This window comes from Aphelocoma coerulescens, chromosome 1, assembly GCF_041296385.1.
Source record: "Aphelocoma coerulescens isolate FSJ_1873_10779 chromosome 1, UR_Acoe_1.0, whole genome shotgun sequence".
In the NCBI taxonomy this organism is placed as follows: domain Eukaryota; kingdom Metazoa; phylum Chordata; class Aves; order Passeriformes; family Corvidae; genus Aphelocoma; species Aphelocoma coerulescens.
In genome coordinates this window covers 86,917,529-86,931,385 of record NC_091013.1, presented here as the reverse complement: position 1 = coordinate 86,931,385, position 13,857 = coordinate 86,917,529, and the positions used below count along the sequence as shown (strand labels likewise).

General features: G+C 42.5%; 1 protein-coding gene across 4 annotated transcripts in view; it reads right to left on the bottom strand.

Annotated features, from left to right (window-relative positions):
- The window catches only part of ME3 (malic enzyme 3), a 119,591-nt gene that overhangs the window by 17,283 nt on the left and 88,451 nt on the right, over positions 1–13,857 (bottom strand). For all 4 annotated transcript variants that reach the window (XM_069015773.1, XM_069015745.1, XM_069015764.1 and 1 more), the window contains one exon: positions 11,297–11,400. In XM_069015773.1, the coding sequence (XP_068871874.1) occupies positions 11,297–11,400 (104 nt within the window). The remainder of the gene's footprint in view (positions 1–11,296; positions 11,401–13,857) is intronic.

The following is a 13,857-nucleotide window of genomic DNA, read 5'->3' as shown; positions in this document are numbered from 1 at the left end:
AGACTAGTGCGGAAATAGAAGTGTCATGAGAGAAATGCAGCACAGTAACAGCAATCAGATCACACCCATCCCAAGGTTCACACACTGAGAAATGTGGAGTCACCAGGAATAAATTGTAGTCATAATTCAAGTGGCTTCTTAATATGTATGCTTATATACCTATATGTACCCACATCTTTGGACTTTTGGTATGAGAAATTTTCAGTGGTGTATTTGCAGAGGAGCTTCTCAAAGCAAAGGAGGTGCTCTTTGTATTGCAACTGCTGCACTGCAGTACAGCAAACCTGACTGCAAAGGGGACACCAGTTAAAGGGACACCACCAAGAGCCCACTTCAACTGCAGCTGGCAAAGAGATGAGAAAAAAATCTGCTTGTAGGATCCCATGGAGTGAGTGTCTCACAGTGGGACTGAGTGGTTCATGGTGTGATTTCACAGCCACACTTCTGTGCTTTGAAAATGTTTTTCTCCACTGAGTTGTTTAGCAGGAAACCAGCATGCAATGACAGCTAGTGACCTGTAGAGTGAAATGGCAGGAAATAATTGCAAACTTTCCATAACTGTCCAGTAATTTCCAGCTATTTCAAGGACATATGTGCAGTTTATAAATTGGGTAATATTCAGACTGGTCCATGTGTATACACAGTCAGCAGTTTGTATGACTCTAGGCTGCATTAAAGCTTTGCAAATAAAACCTAAAAGGGCCACGAGTACTCGTTTCTCACACATAAATGTGATAGGGCAGTGAGAGAAACTCAGGGAATGAGTAATGCAACAATCAGCAACCTCTGGGCTGCAGGCAGGTGAAGGGGCTCTAAATAGCTGCACTTTGTTAGAGGTAGCATCACCTTACATATCTTCTATTCAGCCTTTCCTCCTTTGCCACTGAAATCTGAGGTAGAACACCCCTGCTTTAGCCTAGAAATTGATACTGGATAAAACATGCTCCATTTGAGAACTGTGACTCCTGTCATGAAAAGGTCTTTTCATGGCACTCACAGTGTGGGCAGTCAGGCTCTCCTAGAAGGGCCTTGAATTATTTTTTATTATTTTTTTCCATTTCAAGTATATCTGTCAGTAAGAAGACAATAATAAGCACCTGCATTGTGCTCCTTTGTTTTTCCATCATGAGAATCTCTTGCTTGATAATCCCCCTGGTTTCAAAAAGGGACAAGGGTTGGCTCTAACACTTGCTTCCCATTCTCTGTGTTTGCTTTTAGAAAAAGACCACAATGGGGACAGAGTTTTTAGTAAGGCCTGTAGCAACAGGACATTAAACCAAACATTTAGTTTAATGGTTTTAAACTAAAAGAGGGTAAATTCAAACTAGATATAAGGAAAAAAATTTTTACAATGAGGGTGGTTAAAGACTGACACAGGCTGTCCAGAGAGGTAGTGGATGCCTCATCCCTGGTAACATTCAGGGTAAGGGTAGATGTGGCTCTGAGAAACCCGGTCTGGTTGAAGATCAGCTTACTAATGGATGTTCCTCTTATTCATCATTTGAATGTGTAAGGAAAACATGACTAAGAGGGAGATGACACAGCATCCAGAACATCTGCTAATATCTCACAGCAAATAATGAGCAAATCTTTATGCAACTTCAGTTGCTATAGAAGCTATTTCATTAACACCAGTCTTATTTATTGGTATCACTGAGGAAGTAACATTACTGACTTGCTTAACAAAATCAATGATCTCAGCCAGCATTAATAGATGTGTGACCAGCTCTGTGAATTCTTTTCTCACTTCACATTTGTGGTCTGCAGCATGGGACAGTGCACAAGTAACTTATATTTTTGTCTTTGATCCCTATTTATTAAGCAGAGCATGAGAGAAGTATGGTGGTCCATAAACACTTCTCTTTCTGCCCCTCAGTATGACAGGACAGTGCGGCAGTGCAAGCTCTTCTCATTAAGGTGTTTTTTGGAGATTATTTTCTTTTTCACAGCAATATGCCCACTGAGCTTTTTAAAGTATGAACTCCATTTTTGAGCTTATGTGAGCCTTTGCATAATGTGAAAACTAAAGTTTTCATTAATAAAGACCACAAATTGGTCATGGTAAGACCTGATGACTGAATGCTTTAAATGAAAGAACCAAGTATTTCAGACTCGCAGTTAAAGATAGGAACCCCAGATGATGATCTTAGTCCTCAAGGGCTACTCAGCTTAATGAGGTTTTGAGAGAAATTTAAAGAGCTTGTAGTACCCAAAGTCACTGAAATTAAACACAACTAGGCAGCTGACTTACTGAGTTGTCTTAGAAATCTACCAGTTGATCTTGCTGCTCTTTCCTAGCAGTACTTTGGCGGCTGCGTGCAATGCTCCATCCTAGGGTGACCAGAGCAGACTAAGGATAAACTTAGCAAGGAGTTTGAACAAACTAGCTGCTGGGCCATGTGCAGTAACATCTTTGTGAGTATCAACATGATGAGTCAGTTCTACTGTCCCTCCCCCACAGCACAGCATCTCGATATTTGTGTAATTCCTTTCATCCCAAAGGAATTAAGAGCACTCTACAAAGAATATTTGGGTAGCATCCAAAAGTAAAATGTAGCCAACTTGGGACTGGAGCACAGAAGTTTTTTAATATGCAACAATGCTAAGAAAAAGTGCAGCTCAGGTAAGAAGGTAGAGAATACTTGGTACTGCAAAGGGAAAAGGTGTCCCGAGAGCTGCTACATGTATTGGAATTCAGCCAATAAAATGCAGCGCAGAATGGGATTTCTTCCACTACCTTTACATATCTAAAAGTTGGTTGTGTAATGCCCAGCTGTGTATTGCCCAGCTGGACAACTCTGACTGCCCTCTCAGACCATGGAGAGAAAGGACATATCCAGTAGCAATTCCTTTCAACTTGTCTAAGTGAAAACTAGAAGTAGATAACATCTCTGGAGATGCCTCTTTCTTCACAGTGTCTGTGAAGGCACACTTAGATGATCAACCTAAATTTAGGTATCTAACTTTAGACACCTAAATTAGCAGAGATAATCTAATATTACCGAATTATCACAGTTGGGACGATCTGTTTGGGAAGATCTTAAATATATGTCATACACTTTAGGTCACTGGCTTATCACCCTTTCACTGCTATACTATGCTGCCCTTCAATGTTTGCAATTTCTTTGTTGATGTCTGCAGACATTGCCCTGCTGCATCCCTTGTGCATCATATTCAAGTGGTCCCCTGTCAGCAAACACAGAAATACTTGAGGATGAAGTGAATTATACTGGCCAGTCTTCCCCCATCACAATGTTTTAAAACGAAAAATGGATTTTGACAAAACTGATTTTGCAAAATTGTGTTTAATTGGAAACATTGTATTTCCCACTAAGAAACCAAAATTAATGAATTCCTTTGGAGGAATCATTTTTAATGAGGTATGCTTTTGTTGAACCTTCTGTTCTGTTTAATATGTGACATCCGATATGAATGCAGTCCCAGCTAGTACTCGCATACTTGCTGTCTGTAGGTGCAGGATGCCTTTAATAGAAAAAGTCATTGTAAAGTGAGTATTCGAACAAGGATTTCTGAAGATCCCTTCCGAGACATTTAAATATTCTAAAATTTGCAGCTAGAATTGATGCTGGCCCTGCAGAGAGATCTTGCAAACTGCTGAGATAGGAAGAGACTCCTGAGGTCAGTCTGCTTGGCTTGTTGTCAGTTCTCACAGATTCTTTCACCAATCCATGTGACTCATCTCCTAACTTTCAGCTGACAGCCTGAAGGAGATTTGGAAGCAGATCAGCAGGTCACATCAGGACTGAATGTTTTCCAGACCAGGAAAGGCATGGCCAGCTAAGGTTGGCTCTCTCCAGCAATCTCATCCTGACTGTCAATGACTCACCTTCTCTAGAGCATTCTGTCATCTTCTTGGCATCTAGGACGCGAGTAGTTAAACAGCCAGGATCTGACTGCCTTTATCTAAAAGCTCAAATGTAAACTCTCAGGATTTCAGACTGACAAGGTACATTGAAACTGAGCAAGTGCCATGGTCCAGTGTGGTTTCTTCCATTTCTCAGTTCTTTCTCTCCCTTTCGAAAAAGGGAAGGTTGTATTTTTTGAATGATTTTGGGTTCAAGGTGTTGCCATTCCTCTTGGGCACATTGCAGTGTGCATTTTGTGGGATCTCTGCAGTTCTATGTCTCCTTGTGGAACTGGAGCTTTCCCCTCAGCGTGAGTCATACTTATATTTGTAGGCTGTCAAAAAGGGTGCTTGGACAGAGGCGTTTTTGAAAGAATTCAGACATGCTGAAACCTGTAACTGGTTACACTAAAAGAGTCATGATTTAATACTGTCACCATGTCTCCTGTTGGCTGCCAGACCACCATCTGGGGGATACTGTTCTCTGCCACCTCTGGAATTAATTTACCCATTTTATAGAATTGGAAACAAAAAGATACACTTTGTCAGTTCCTCCTCATCCAAAAAGATTCACCAGTCTTTCAGGCAAAGATTATATTGCCATCTCATTAATTTGCTTATTTCGTGGTTTTGTGCCATAAATAATTATGACTCAAATTCTGGCTCTCATACCTTGCAAAAATCTTCCTGTGAAAATAGCCTCACTGGGAAATGCTTTATAAAATGGTCCCATACACTCATTTTAGTCCAATCTCCAGCCCTTGCCCAGCAAATCTTGTACAAACAGTACTTTCAATGAAACAATGTACTATTGTTTAAAATAACAGTACAAACTGTCACCCTAATGAAGGATGACTCTAGGAGCTAAACACATATAATATTACAATCCTGTTGTAAAAATTATCACCTAAAAATATTTATTAAGAAACAATCCAATTTCCTGGAAAACACACAGACATAGGATTCATGTTTTGTTTATCGCTGTATTGTTCTGGTACTGTTACTACCCACCTATACCTACACCTATACCTGGGCTGTGCTAAGATAAAAGATGGTCTTAGCAAAGTCTGTATCCCCTGCAGAGAATGATACACATTTCCCTTGGATGAGCACGTGGAACAAGTGGTGGAACAAAAATGTGGAACAAAAGAGCATGAATCCCAGAAAAGGAGGCAGATGCTTTCCTGATGACATTGCTTTTAGATTCTTTATTCAAGAGACTTCTCAGTTGCCTAAACAATCTCATTATGCAATTTGTTTCTTTCATCCTCACTTGTATGTACCTCTTTAAGTTCATCCAGATTCATTATAAGCCATGAAGTCAGAGAGGAAAAAATTCATGAGGCAGCAGTTACTATTTGAGAAGCATCTGACCAAAACTACCCAAGTCAGAACTTCAAGGGTGGCCTGAGGACCTGTGCAGCACCTTTCCTGACCAGTATCAAAAGGGCATTTTTTTGACAATGAGAAGGGAGTATAATACATTCCTGCATGCATGAAAAAAAAAGCATTTGCAAGAAGATCTAGTTCCTTCATAGAAAGAATCACAAGAAGGAAGTTCCAATCCTTGTCTGAATTTAACATTTTATAGCACTGCTTTCAGCCATTCATGATGCAAGGAATCTGCTTTGAGGAGCTGCAACTCCTTTTCACAGTTTTAGATAAAACCAGGCAGAGAAGAAACAAATTGTCCTTGCCCATGTCATCTTCTTATTGCTGCTTGAAGCACCAGCAAGCCAAGTTCTGATTTCCAAGAAAAACTAAATTTTGTGTAAAGAAGGCCATCATCAGAAAAATATCATTCTTGGCAAGTGATCAGCATTTAGTATTGGAAAAACAAAATCCACTCAAGCAAGTAAAACAAGACTAGAACCTGAGTCTGTCGGGTGTCCTGAGGCCAATCTTACCATTAAATTGTTACTAGGATACTTGTCAGGCTTCTGGTCAGACCAGCAGTACTCTGCTGTACAATTCCTGGCCACAGGCTAGGGGTCAGTTTGGTCAGGCACCTCCTCAAGAGGCCAGCTGAGAGCAGCCCTGTGAAGAAGGGCTTGGGGTATTGCTGGAGGAAGAACTGAGTCAACAGTGTGTGCTCCCAGCCCAGAAAGCCAAACGTGTCTTGGGCTGCATCCAAAGCAGCGTGGGCAGCAGGGCCAGGGAGGGGATTCTGCCCCTCTGCTCTGCTCTGGTGAGACCCCACCTGCAGTGCTGCATCCAGCTCTGGGGTTCCAGCACAAGAAAGATGTGGACCTGTTGGAGTGGGTCCAGAAGAGGCTATGGAGATGATCAAAGGCCTGGAGCATCTCTCCTATTGAAGACAGGCTGAGAGAGCTTGAGTTGGTCAGCCTGGATAATAAAGGCTCCAGGGAGACCTTAGAGCCAATACAAATTTAAGAACTCGGGGTCCTGGGTTTAGAAATCCCGTGCTAGGGAGCTGCATCACAAGCCCAACAGGACCTGCTGCCTGCCTCACCATCATCTTAGGCTACAGACAATTTCTAGCATTGGGCAGAAGTCTCACTGGGTTTCTGCCAACATAAACGTAGCCAGCATGCTCTGAGGCACAGAGTCTGCTGTGGATTCAGTGAGTGCCACATCAATAAAAGTGCCCCTTGAAGCACAGAGATATCAGGAAATCCCAGAATTGTACATTTTTGGAAACTGGGGGATGTGCTAAGGATTGCTGTTCTTAGCCATACGCCAGGGCATCTGCTATGAGCTACTGTTAGAAACAGGATAAGGGGCAGGATGAAATTAACATCAATAACAAAGTTCTTGGGGAAAAAAAATCTTGGAAGTTCATAGTCAACTTTCATTACATTCTTTACAGAAGGAAAAAACTTCAAACAACTATTTTGCACATCCTATCTCATGACTTTCAAGCACTAAGACCAGCACTAATGGCTGCTATGGCCATTCTAGAGTTTTTATGCAAAATGATATCATTCTGCTTGCAGTTTACCTGAGAAAGGACTGCAGCTGGAGCCACAATGTTTCTCAGGAGCAGAGCAACAGCAGGAGGTGCAACCATATTAGTGCTGACCCTCAGATGTAGCCTTGAGCTACCCTCTGGCACACAACAAGGAACAGAGCCTCACCCCGTGCCTTCTGCACAAACAGAGCTTCTCCAGCTGCATCTTTCTGAAACTGCTGGGATAAATCTGGCGTAGGTGGAAAAGCCCAGACAGAAAGCCTAGAGCAGAGGGCTTTGTGACATCTGTAACTGCGTTACCCCAAAGGATTTGAACTCAAGGTAACAAAAGCCACCGTGATCCCTAGCAACACATCTGGAGCTCAGTCATTCCTCAGTAGCAGAAAATCAAGCTAATGAAACCTAAATATTGTTCCTTGACTTAGAATATGATCCAGTGTCTTAAAGCAGATTACAGATGCTGGCTGATGATTTTATCCCACATCAAGCCAGGACAACGGACAGCTGGGGTGGCTTTTTCCATTACCATCACTTCTCCCTCATGAATGGTGTCAGAGTCCCTCTGGCCATGGTAACTGGGGTAGATAGGCAAGGAGAATATCCACCTTGTATTCCATGAAGGCTGGAGCTGGCCTGCATGACCAGTGCCAGGGCACTAGCGATGGTGTGCAGGCCTCCTAACAGACACACAGATGCTAGGGAGTGACTTTGGGTGTTAGCAGTATATGCAAGGGCTTTGTTGAAGCCCATCAGTGCCTAGAAACTGGTGCCTAGAAGCTTAAGTCTAATATTTCAGGATCAATTAGCCAAGTTAACCAGAGCATGTGAAGAAATAACATGGGGGCACCTGTACTGGTGATTTTGTTTCTGAAAGGTGTTGGTGAATTTGTGATCCATGACCCTGGAGAACTGCTGAAACAGAGGTGGCTTCTTTTCAAAAAGGTTCTGATTGTTGGAGAGCACATGAGACCTGACTTGGTATGTTTGTGGGTAAAACTACTGGGAAGGCATTAGGCAAAGAGAAATCAGGTCTGAAACACATACAAGGAAAAATAAACTCAGCAGAGGTAATTCCTTTCTTTTCCCATCTGAGAAATGGAACACTTGATCTCCTGATGCCTTCTGTGCTCTGCCTCATGGCACAGGCTGACAGGAAGCTCATTCCCTTGGTCACTCTGTTAATAAGCACTGATGGGAAAGGAAAGGGGAGTGAAGTTATGACAGGTTAATGAGGCTTCTGAGACACGGTTTGCTGGCGTGGGGAACTGCATCTTGTAGAGTCTCAGGCTGCATGTTCCCCATCTGCCATTCAGTGACTGAGGCTAGAGCTCAAAATGAAGGCTGGAGTTCTGGGACCATCCATTGACATGCCTGGCCCCTCAGCTGTATTGTAGCTGCATGATGAGAGCTACAGAAGGGTTAATTTGATCAGATATTCAAGGCCCAGAAATTCTGGGGTTTATTCCAGTTATGATCCTTGGACACTTTAGGTGAACATTTACTTCAGCCTAAAGAAATATACCAAGTTAAGAGCAAGGCTGACTTGTCCTTTGCCACAGTAACTGAGCAGAGGGAAAACTGAAGCACTGCATTTTCCCATGTGAAGCATGTTGCTGCTCACTGTGAGAAAACAGCAATTTGTCAGGGTGCTTCATTCAGACACAGGTAGGCTCAATGGGCCAAATTTTTCATGTAGTTGCTTCCCAAGAGGAGCAAAAGGCATAGCTTAGAGCTGTTGTTAAAGAGCTTAATCATTTCACATATTTTAGGTGAAAGAGTAATGAATGGAGGTTTAGGCAGCAAGAAAACACAGAAATTTATCCAGCTGTTTCAGAAAGGGCTTTTCTTTCTAAAATTGCCCAGGGTGCCCACACTTTATTTCAAAATATTGGAACTGCTAACTCTGAAGCCTCTGGCACACTCTTCATTTCATTACTAGGTGGGCATTATGAGACTGGGAGTCCTTTCTACTCACTCTATGGGTCTCCAGCAGCAGAAATTTGACATCTGTTTGATATTATTATTCCATTAGAAGATTAAATCTTCACTCCCCTGGCTTTTTTGTGGGTTCTGACACATTCCACTTCAGTGACAAATGTCCCTTGAGCCAGTGGTGATTTGACAGGGTGGGAGGTACTCCTGCAGAGGAACTGACAAATGGTTTCCATGAGAAGTACCCTCAGGAAGCAGACAGAATTTCTGCATGAATATCAAGATGAAAAGGAAATCCCCAAATTGCAAGGGATTTGTGGCAACCCAAAAGGTTCCTCCCCAAGTAACTGAATTTGCATGTGACTTTACAGACTTGCATAAGAGATTGCAGCAGCTCATACTCACAGGTTGCCTCAAAAGTGGAAGCAGGCTACAATAGAGCAGCATGTTCTTGACCTTCTGAACAATTTCTGCTTCCTTTTGTAACAGAAGCGAGAGCTCCTACTGGGTTGAATCCAATAATTCCAGTGGAAATTTGAAACAGAATGAACCTGTTTCATATGAGTTTGCCAAACTCAGGCTGATAGCAGGATTATTCAGCAGCCCAGAGTGCGTAAGGATCACGCCCCAACAGTGCTTTAAAGTATGCTGGTGGTCAGGATGATAATATAGGGTAATGGCTCCTTTTGCTCTAGGATCTCCAAATATTTTACAGATGTGAATGGGGAAGTGCAAAGTAGAATTTCCCAGCTCCACTTTCAGGGGGCTTACTGTGTTCAAGGAATTCATCCTGGTTAAGGGAAATAAAAGCTGGCACAGAGGCCCCAGGAACTTGATTACCAATACTTGGATGAAAGCATTAGACATGACTTCACTGCCTCCCAAGATAAGAGTTTATTATTTCATGGTCTTCTCCCTTCAGTGTGGAGATTAGCTCATGTAAACACAAGAAAATAACAGCCAATCCTTCCTCTCCAACAGCAAGCACAGAAAAGGCAAACTTTCTTTAGTGAGTGCAATGAGCTTTGCATTTAACACCACAAGCATAAATCTCAGAGCCAAATTTATGATGGCTGAGACCATCATCTGCATTCTCATTCTATTGTTCCCATTCTATCATCAAAACCAACACTGCAATACCCCCATGGTCTTCTGGCCAGAAGAAAACAGGATAGGGTTAATTAGTGACTACAATCAAAATAAACAAAACCCCCACAAATCAACCCTGATGACTCTTAAATCTTTTCTACTTGTCTCTTGTGATTTCCTAGTTGTGTTTTACCAGCTTTCTAGCCTCTAAGAATTTCTTCCCACTAGGTAATGCACAAAGTGATGCCTTAGGTGCCATCTAACATAATATTATAATGTGATCAAATTACATTTCAGTCAAGCTTCTTTATCAAATATAAAAAAGGTTCAGCTGTGACTGAATGGTCCTCTGTATTTCTGCCCCCATTTCTTCCACCCACAGCCAGCTGGGCAGTCACACTGTGTGTAAACACAACCTTCTCAGCGGATAGGTAGATGCTGTGTAAGACACTGGTCATGGTGCCTCCTACCTCCAGGGAGACAGGGGGAACTGCAAGTTAATGACACATGTACCACCCACTCCCTCCCATTTGTGCAGGAACACACACACACACGGCTGGCTGGAGACACAGAGGGAGAATCAAACATAGCTCCTTCACTGAGAAGAAAAGACAGGCAGCAGCTTGGCAATCAGGCAGAGACTGCAGCTCTCTGCTGCTCCTTATCAGTATCATCTGCAGCTTTAGGAAAGGCAAAAAAAGCTGCTTAGGAGCTTGGACTTTCCAAATATGAGTATTTTTTCATTAACAATTGCCCTCACTTTCCTTCTTATGATAATCTCTCCAGGTAGTCATGGAGATTTTAATACATTTTCTTTTATTTTTCAGAGAGAGGTGCACAGGGCTGAGGTGGTGGTTCTTCTCTTCCCATATTAAACTGCCTGGTACATCAGAGACCCTCTATCCCAGTTAATGAGTATGAATGGAAGTATGCAGCTGGTTTGTCCCACCCTTAAAAGCACAGTGCCTATAATCCTGGCCTTCTCACTCCACAGACTTAAATGCCAGCAGGAAAGTTCCTGTTTTTGACAAAGCCATAGAGAGGCAGTCTGCAGGCTCCACACCGTGTGAAGGAACATGCCATTTCCATTTAGATGATTTCCTTCACAATGGTGAGAGCTAGAAACTTCCTTTATAAAGTGTAAACAAACCAAAGTTTAGGTTCAGACTCTGCTGAATGAGGCTCATAAATGCATGATGGAGGCCAGATACAGCCCACAGGACATATGTTTGACACCTCTGGCCTATGTGGATAGGAAATGCTTATAAATAGTCAGTCCCATTTCAGTTCTCCGGAGACAAATATTTTTGACACAGAGTGCTCAAGCACAAAGAGTCATTTGCAGACCACCCAGGAGACTTGTGAAATGACCTTCCTTTGCTTGGATGATCAATTATACTAATGTTTATTTCAGGAGTTGCAACATTTGTTCTTAAATGGAAGCAGCCCAGAGGAGCCATGTACATAACCCCACTTACTTGTCGGTAACTGCCTGCATAAACTCATCAATCAGTTCGTCGTACTGTTTCCCACGAACCCTCTTGTGTTTCAGTCCAATATACAGTGGATCATTCAGGAGAGCCTAGGACACAAAGCAATTCTGTTGACATCTTCTCTTCTGTGGATGGATGGAGATTTATGTCCCAGCCTACCAAAATAGTTTTGTCTGATGTGGTCATATTAATTTTACTTACTATGCAGTGAAGGCCAGCTCGCACATCTCTTCCCAAGCAGAAAGTGCTTCCACAGGAAGCTACAAACTATCTTTCAGCATGAATAAAGTCAGAGGGATGCAACACTTCTTGACTGCCACAGGAAATGGAGCTCTGCATCCCTAGATCAGCTCTACCAAAGGCTCTCTGCCAAGGTGCCTCACTCCTAGTGAGTAAAACTGACCTTGTGTGAGGAGTGTTTACTGTGCATTCAGTTCTCAATTCTGCACTGAGGTTACCAGGACAGCTGTTGACCATAAACAGTGCTTTGTGCAATGAAGACCACCTGATGTACCTTGAACTGACATGTCATTTAGGCCTTTTAGGTGACAGCACCGAGTTCACCAGAATCAGTGATCAGATGCCAAAATGTTCTCAAGACCTGCACCTGCCTAGCACTCTCCTTGGTTATCTGGCAGGAGTAAAGAGAAGGTATTTTCATACAACAGATTAATTTAAATTTTGGTTCCCAATAGGAACATAAAATCAGGCCACTCCTCCAACCAATCCAGCAGGTGTTGAGTCAGCATCCATAAGGCACCTAAAAAGGACTGGATCAGCATGGAAATAGCATATATTTGGGGGGAAATTACAGGACAAATGCTGGAAGGAGACAGGTGGGCCAACACCTCTGTGAGTAACTGCAAAGGAACTTTACTTCCAATCCAATTTCAGGAACTGAACCATCCACATGAGGGGGAGATGAGCCATTTCAAACCTATTGTCCTGCAGCCATATGGCCCTAAATATTGGCAGGTATGCTAATATCAGATCTGTTTTTACAGCCACAGCTGTTTTCCCTTAGAAGGAAAGATGAAAGAGGTTTTCCTCTGAGTTTTATTCATTTGGGCTCTTCAGGGCCATGAAACAGAAAGGAGACCCATTTGCATTACTTTATTGATTGCTCCTACAGCACCAGGTTCTCTGGGGCCTGTTCATGGAGTACAAAATTCTGCCACAGACAAGCTGAGAAATGCTAAGCTCTGAAAAAAGACTTGATTTGCTGAAAGTGTATACAAGGTATTATGGATTGCCAGAAAGACAAGCTGTCAGCTGATGCTAAAAATATAATACAACTGCTATATTTACTGCACTCTACCTGAGGTTCACGTGTTAGCAACATAGTCACCCTTGGCTCACCAGGTATTAATAGACAGAGATGAACAGGATGAGTGCCTGTAAGAGGTATCTTATTTATGCACTGATAAATGAGTTTACTTGGGGGAAGGATGCTCCTAGGATGTGCTTAGGGTTCAGTTAATGCACATGAGAAGCATTAATATTATCATTAAATAAATAAGCAAAAAAATTATTTATATTGTGAGGAAATACATTGTTTATATTGCTGGAGAACAGCAGCTTCTATATCTTTATCCCAGATGAGGAAATTGCCTTCACAGAGAAGTTCCTGAACACATAAATTACATCTAATCTTGGGCAGAAAAAAAAGGGTCCAAGACTGATTCTGTAAGTCCCTTTTTCTGATGCCATCTGACCCTTGGAGATGCCTAAAAATCATTGGTGCCACTTTGGATTTTAGTGTCACCTGGCTGCTGAGATAGAAACAGATGGATGTGCACAATCAGAAGCTTGCCATGGAAGGGAAGCACTTTCACCCAGGTCCCTCCGGGGGGAAACTCCAGCTGGGAGGCTCAAAGCACTGGTGGTGTGCAGATCAGCATGGAGGAGAAGGAAGAGATGAAGGATCCAAAGGCAAGTACAATGCTCCATTGACTGGAGACTGCAAGAAGTGAGAGACAGAGACTTAAATCCTCCTTTAGCCTCAGTGGGTCCAAACTCAGAGTTCTCCCTTTTCAAGATAGACCATGAATCAGACTGAGATGAGCACACCCTGTATTCCACAAGTCCATGACAGGCTGCTATACTAAAGGGTAACATAATCCTGGGACCAGTGACCAAAGAGGTAATTGAGATTCTCAGATGTCATCTATGCGCACTGCTTTTGTGTTCTTTCATTCTTTTCAAGTGTCCAGCGTGAGAGACTTGGGGCAGGACTGAAAGAGGTGCAGAAGATCTAGCTGTCCAGTGAGCATCAGTGTGTCTGAAAATGTCAGCATTAATTCATCTTCATACACAAACTCAAAGCTCTTACACCTGAGATCTGTTATTTCCCTCAAGAAATGTGTGTTTGCTTTACATGGGGTCATGTGAAGCACAAGTAGATTTTACAAAAATGGACAAACCCAGGCCATCACAAATAGCTATAGGATATTAATTTTAAAAAGACATCCTCACAGATGTCCATTCTGGCATTGCTGAAACGTTTCACTTTGGCCTTTCTGAGCCAGAGTCATAAGGCAAAAATC